Genomic DNA, 7,500 nt, shown 5'->3' with positions numbered 1-7,500 from the left:
TATTTACATATAGTATATGTATATGTATATGTATATATATATATATACATACATACACATATATGTGTGTGTGTGTTTGTGTTTGTGTGTGTGTGTGTCTTTGTGTGTGTGTGTGTGTGTAGACAGAGATAGATATATGTATGTATGTATACATGTATGTATGGATGTGTCCAAATGCAAAGTTTTTTGTTCATTCAAGCAAACGTCCGCTAATAACATAGAGATATATGAAAAACCCCGAGTAATAGAGAAATTAAGAAAAGATAAGAAACGTTCGGCCGGCAAACGGCACAAAAAAAGAAAAGAAAAAAAAAATGTCACGATTACCTTCCTCTCCGAGCCGCCACCGCGCTGGCCCGGCCGACCGACTCACGGATTTAGATCCAACTCGGAGCCACGCGGTTATTTAAGTAGCGGGTCGCGGGTGGCCACGGATCCTTGGACAGGCACACGTATGGTCTGTCTGGCGATGGTTAGGACAGCATTGGTCATATTAGTTCAGTCCATGTCGGTGAGATTTGCAGAGGAATGGTCCTAAAACTGCTTATGCACTTGTTACTGGTCGCACATGATGTGATTAAGAGTGCATACCGAAAGTAATTATGAATTGATAACAATGTTATTGCTGAAACGTTGAAAAAAAGCAAATGTTATTACTGAAATTACTAGTCAGGTTGTATTATCATACGTCTTACGGCCGTGGCAGCTCCCCCGATATCAGATATTTTAACAGAAAGAGAAAAATCGACAGTGAATTTTCTGATATCACATGCAGGAATTATTGTAATAAATACTGCACGATGAATATATTTATGAATTGATAAACACTGTTACGTTAACAGGAAGCAAATGATATTACTCAAATTGAGTCAAGTATCGGCCCCTGTCGATTGTGACACAACCCTCTTAACCCTAAGATTACATCATGGGCAAAACGATATTCCTTACTATCTCCACCCATAATTCGTCCTTTAAATTTCTGTTATCATAATCTCCGTGGCTGGTATTCCATAACGGTTCTCTGGCTCTCACTTTGTCCACCAAGGAGTAAACAGTTTTCGGAGTGAGTTCCATGTCTTCAGCATGTGGGAGTGGGTGTATGCGTGGTCAAATGGCCGTCTGGCGAATGAGCTTACTAGTTATCATCCTGCAGTTTCCGCTATGGCAACATCCTCGCCGATGTAACTAGGATGAAACACCAACTAAGCGGATCTGGTTCTACATTGTATTAGGTCGGGAATTTCAATCTGGCGATCTCAAGCACGAAAAAATACCCCAGTTTCTATGGGAATACAGAGATAAACAAGACTAATGTGACCGCCCCTTTACGGCCGGACACCTTAAAATTAGTGTTTGGGAGCAAAGTCACAGTCACAAGCATCCAGATTTAAAGCAAGGATAAAAATATTCTTGTGAGGAGGTGTATAGAACAGGAGATAAGTGTCCTGTAGTCATTGTCCTGACGCAGTTTCTTCCTTCATATGTTGAATGGGAAAAAAATAGCAAAGGTCTGTACAAGTAAGATTTCTTCAATTTGCTGTTCTGTGTAGCTTTGGCTTATAAGGGTATATTGCCGTTGATACCGGAATAACAGTGAGAATGGGCTTAGAAGACAGAAAACATTAATGAGCAGAATCTATTAAATAGTACTGGAGTTTTTCTCCATACGCTTCTCATGTGTAAATACTCTCTACCGGTCTCCTTTTAAATGTATGCCTTTAGATGATTGTTGTTGTTGTTATATTTTGCTGCTAATATTATTTTCATTATAGTTATTATCACTATAATTTTATTATTATTATTCCACGATCAGAAGGTAAGCAATGCAATACTAATTACAGTCCTCTAGCCATAGAAATATGCCCTGGCAATTGAAGGTGTGATGAAATCAGTCGCATCTACATCATTATTTGAAGATATTATACAGCAACAGGGCGTTATCTATGTAGTAAGGAATGTGTACATATATGTGCAGTTATCAACTTTATTTCAAAATTTCAAAATCCTCTGTGTTTGTTAGCCTGTAAAACTGACCCGGTCAAAGTCTATGTAAACCCGGATCCGACAGACCATACCATTACAGACGGGCCATTACTTTGAGCCATGCAGCTACGACCAGAAGCCCGGGGGAAAGATGTTCAAAGCTACGCAGCTACTGGTGAGTTGCAGGGGTAAGTGTACAATGCCCCGCGGGTACAGGCAGTTGTTAGATGTACAATTACGGACATCTGCCCCAGGGCATATGCCATGCGGTTGTATGTGGGATGCTTGGTTTTGAAGCTACGTGGTTAAGAAGGGCTGGCACATTGCAGCAGCTTCTTGGAGTCAATTTGTCACAGGGAGGCATCAAAGCAAGTGTTCGGAGCCACATGGTTACACATAGGCACCCTGGAACAGATGCGAGGATTCGTTGGCACATTCCTCTTCGGCAGGAAAGGATGAATGGCAGGCACAAGTCTTTCATTTTTTTATCTGACCCTGGTATGCGACTGCTGGCGCCATGCACTATGCAGCGTCTGATTCCTCAACCAACCTCCTCACTCGGGAATATCAGGAACTGTATAGTCTGTAATTATAAATATTTTCTCTGCTTTCCTCATACTGTACGAAGATTTCTTTTAACTCTTCCCCTCGGAAAAGCATGTTTGTTTATAGTAATTAGCTTCGTGGGAAACCATTTATTATTCATCCTGTTTTACACTCTTTTTTTTCTTCTGTGTCTCCAAGATTTCGAGTATTGTGGACTGGTCTCATTTTTGCCTTTCTTTCCTATCTCTTTATTGCATATTTCGACTACGAATATTCCTCTTGACTTTTTTACCCATGAACTGAACGCCGCGTTAAGATTCAGCTACTCAGGTCTTTATCAAATGAATGGACATCTGTGTTTTGAAATTTAATATTATTGTCATCATTTATCGACAGGGTTACCACTTATTTTCTTTTTTTCGTATATTTTGAAGCACTATTTCCTCTCGAGAATAATATTTAGTTTGGATTCAACTGTCATTTCAACTAACATGCGGGTCAGACTGGTTATTTTCATCTTATCATAAGCTGCAGGTTGTAATGTTGCACAACACAATTAGTTAATGCAAGCCACTCATGGTAATGAAGTGTGCTCTCTCTCTCTCTCTCTCTCTCTCTCTCTCTCTCTCTCTCTCTCTCTCTCTCTCTCTCTCTCTCTCTCTCTCTCTCTCTCTGTCACACACACGCACACACATCACACACACACACACACACACACACACACACACACACACACACACACACACATATATATATATATATATATATATATATATATATATATATATATATATATATATATGTATATATATATTTTTGGATATATAGTATGTGATATTATATATATATATATATATATATATATATATATATATATTATATATCATATATATACAATATATATATATCAATATATATATATATATATATATATATATATATATATATATATAACATACATATACACATACATATACACACACACACACACACACACACACACACACACACAATATATACATATATATATATATATATATATATATATATATATATATATATATATATACACTCTGAACCGAGATATCATTATGCATTCGTGTTCGAGGTATTTCCGGCCAGCCTCGGGACCCAGCTGCTGTGTCACGATCGATGGCCGATGAATCACGCGCGAGGAAGCAGGTCACCTGAGACAGCGGCCGCAGCTGCACGCCATCTCATTGTCACGGCCGCCCACGGGGATATGAGTATACACTTACTTACATTGCCGCTGTCAAACACGTGTTTTATTTATTTATTTCGAATTAAGAGATGACAGAAAGGGAGGGAGGCGGGGGGGGGGGCGGAATAATCTAAGAGGAAGCTATATGTTGAAGATTCTTGAATTTTTAAACACCTTTGATAAGAACGTGGGAGATAATGAGGGTTAAAATGTCATTGTGATGCGATAACACGTGACGTAAACAAATATTGACCTTATATGATTACGAGATTGAGAAATTATCTCGATCACTGAGAATAACAAGTGGCGTTTTTTTTATTGCTGATGTGTGTATAACCAGCTGTTATTTCTTCCTATACTATTCTTTAGCAATTAGAAAGCGAGGTCACGCTTGGAGGAAACACAGGTCACAGAGAGGCGTGCGAAATTCTGCCAGAGAAAAGCAGGTCACAACATTCTTCGGTGATATATGCAGGAGGAACAACATTTTTTTTTTTACTGAAAATCAAAACATTCTGGAAAATAATGACGAAAATAAATATGCTTCTGCCTTGAAATGTGTAGTCCATGTTACATTAATAATACTATACATACCTTCTAGGCATCGTTGGTAGAGGGAAATCCTTTTGTTGATAGACTGAATTTTTTTGCAAGAATTCTCTGTCCGAGTCACGATTACTCTTCACCGTTTATCATCTCGATTATTCTTCAATATGTATACTTTTGGAATCTTCTCTGATCAGCTTAGAACTATAATAACATAGATTTCAAAATATGTATACACAGGAGTCAATTCCACTACTTCAAGATCTGAATAATTATTCGCGAGAACAATTTTACTGCAAACTTTTGGGGGGGATAAAAAACGTGTTTCCCTCGAAAATATCGCACTAAAACAATTCGCGCAAAGTGCTTCACATCGGCCAGCGACACAACTCATTAATCCAATCCACCTAATCAACTTTGCTGTGCCCTGAGCATTGAAAAAAAAACCCAGCGAGCACTCGTTAGTCAGACAACCACGCAAGTCAGATAACCCGAATGGAATGTTGGAGCGGCGCATGTGCGATCGATGTCCACCTGCTCGTCACGAACACCTGTCTTCACACGGCCGCAGTTGTTTAATGTATTAAGCCTATCCCCCTCCCTTTAGCCTACTTTAGCATTTAACTCCTATGGTGGGCTCGAAAAACGCTATTACAAGGCCTCTGCAACTTAATAGACTTAAATGTCGGACATTCTCTTGATTTGAATTTGGCGCCGTCCTTGCTCCGGCACTCCCTTTCGGATTCGGGCGTTCTGATTGGCTGCCGCGCGGGACAATGGACCAATGAAAACCGCCCGTCATTCGTGACATTATTTTTTTCTCTCACATCTCTACAAAATATTGTTTTCTCTCCGATGGAAATAAATACGCCACCGTCGCCACCCACTTTCGGGAGGACGAAAAGGGCTCGCCGCAGCGCCGTCATCGCCGCCGTAATATAATCGTGGGAAGAAATGAGTCAAACAATAGTTTTTGTCGATGTAAACACGACAGTTTTCCTCGGGTGCTGAAGGGGCGATGGTGTTGTGTTGCTCGTCATGATAAAAACTTCGCTAGGGACCATTAATGCGCAAGCCTACCGTTAAAGAATATGTGAATAGGTCCACCGTGCACCATGAATTTCGGACGACAGCTGAAGCGCGTCAAGCAACAGGCTGATCATCTGTTCTTGAGGTGAGAAACTGCTGGGGGAGAGATGGTGCGAAGGGCAGGTCGACCCAGCCCATTTCTCTCCCTCTCTCCCTCACTCCCCCCGACGCCCAAAAGGACGCCTCCTTTTCACGCTTTCTTCACGCTTGCGACCTGCTCTCCCCCCCTCCCCCGTGGGCGCCGTGGGGCAGCCGAATGGCCTCCCCCAGCGCCAGGCAGCTCGCCCAGGGGCCAGGGGGAAGGGAGGCGACGTCAGCGAGGCCAGACTCGCGCTGACGGGGCCTGCATGTCAGCCGAGGCCTTTCCGTCAGCCGAGGCCTTTCCGTCAGCCGAGGCCTCTCCGTCAGCCGAGGCCTTTCCGTCAGCCGAGGCCAGAATAAGGGCCTTTCGGGCTTTCGTTCTGCTCGCCAAGCCCTACGCTCTGCTGGGGGGGGGAGGGGGCTTGCAGGACGGCCTAATGGGTCAAAGGCAATATAAGACAGAGGGATTTCGTCTTAGACTTGGGTGGGCTGAGAGTGAATGATGTTTTTTGAGACCTGAGACAGGGTGATTGGCTGAGAGTGAGCCTTAACTCGGGCTTGGCTAGGTTAAAGCAGTGTGAATGTGTGTATCACCAAATTGTATTCTGAATTTTTGTCTTCAAGATGAAAATGGAAGTCGAATGCCTAGGTGACTATTGCAAGGCCAGCACTAGGCTCGTACTTAGTTGCATGGCTTTGTGCCTCTCTGCAAGCTGGCAACAATATGAGAAAATCTACGGTACTAATATTCCGATGAAGTAGAGCTTGTAGACCTCTCTAGAAATTTATTATTATTGGTGTAGTTAATTGTAAAATCCACTGTCACATTGTTTTGTGAATTCTGTTTACACAGATGGTTCCATAAGTGTTTAGTCACCAAGGAGTCAATTAGTAAGGCGTACCTTCTCTCACCTGACATCCCCATTACAGTATTTTTTGGGAAACGGGTCCATATTTTCATATGTGGTTAATGTTACCATGAGGGATCCGCAGAGATAGAGGGAAATGGACTTTGCCATCTTATAGAGCATAAAAAGTAGAGTACAGCTGCTCCAGCCTCAAATTTACCACAAAATGACAAAAATATCTAATCTGTATCACTGCTCACAACATTCTCACACAGCCAGAGTGCTTAATGTCCATTTTCTGTTAGTTAGCACGAAGTACTAATAAAGGGAGGTACAGGGGAGGCTTTTCCCCCTATCTAGGGAATGAATAGAAGGTAGGAAAGGTTAAGTGTGGGTTTTGGGTTAGCATGATAGGTTTTGGGACTTCGTCTCTGGAGAGTGCGTTGTTCTCTGTAACAAATACCTCATATGCCTGTCTCTGGAGAGTGCGTTGTTCTCTGTAACAAATACCTCATATGCTATTTGTATCATCACTGTTATTATTATTGACATTGGCTATATTATAATGATATCAATATTAATAACAATAAGAATAATGAATAGAAATCATTCTGAAAACCAAGGAAAAGGGTAAATAGATGAGACCAGGCAGGACCAGTGATTGACTTCTTGGTAACTAACTTGTCCATTGTCGTGGTAAGGAGGTCGCAGCTGTTGCTTGTTAAGTGGTGTGTGGCGGTTGGACATCACAAATCACAAAAGATAATTCAAGTGGATTTACTAAGAATATACCTATTAATATCATGACAATATACTACCCTTTTTAGTGCCACTTATTTTTTTTATCTTTAAAACATTTATTAAAAATAATAAATAGAAAAAAGGATCTTAATAATTATGTATGTTGGGATAGGATGAAAAGGGGTAATTGTGCATTTCATGGGTTAGATATTATAATCAGAAAACTGGGTAAGAAAGCATCGTGTGTGTGTGTGTGTGTGTGTGTGTGTGTGTGTGTGTGTGTGTGTGTGTGTGTGTGTGTGTGTGTGTGTGTGTGTGTGTGTGTGTGTGTGTGTCTGTGTCTGTGTCTGTGCTGTGTCTGTGTCTGTGTCTGTGTGCGTGATTTTTTATATTTCAGTACTTAGTCATTATCAGAAATGTTCACATGATTTCAATTGGAATCAG

General features: G+C 41.1%; 2 protein-coding genes across 3 annotated transcripts in view; one reads left to right on the top strand and one right to left on the bottom strand.

Annotated features, from left to right (window-relative positions):
* The window catches only part of LOC119583440 (cytoplasmic dynein 2 light intermediate chain 1-like), a 14,766-nt gene extending 9,876 nt beyond the window's left edge, over window positions 1-4,890 (bottom strand). Inside the window, exon 1 of the mRNA XM_037931925.1 lies at window positions 4,346-4,890. Coding sequence (XP_037787853.1) covers window positions 4,346-4,356 — 11 coding nt within the window. The 5' untranslated portion in view covers window positions 4,357-4,890. The remainder of the gene's footprint in view (window positions 1-4,345) is intronic.
* A 249-nt stretch (window positions 4,891-5,139) lies between these two features.
* Window positions 5,140-7,500, top strand: part of LOC119583439 (SH3 domain-binding protein 1-like) — a 53,917-nt gene continuing 51,556 nt past the window's right edge. The window contains exon 1 of one of the 2 annotated variants that reach the window (XM_037931920.1): window positions 5,140-5,471. In XM_037931920.1, the coding sequence (XP_037787848.1) occupies window positions 5,413-5,471 (59 nt within the window). In that variant the 5' untranslated portion in view covers window positions 5,140-5,412. The remainder of the gene's footprint in view (window positions 5,472-7,500) is intronic. The other variant, XM_037931921.1, reaches the window with a different exon arrangement.

Source organism: Penaeus monodon, chromosome 17 (assembly GCF_015228065.2).
Source record: "Penaeus monodon isolate SGIC_2016 chromosome 17, NSTDA_Pmon_1, whole genome shotgun sequence".
NCBI lineage: Eukaryota > Metazoa > Arthropoda > Malacostraca > Decapoda > Penaeidae > Penaeus > Penaeus monodon.
The sequence above is the reverse complement of the archived record's forward strand: the minus strand, read 5'-3'. Positions and strand labels throughout refer to the sequence as shown.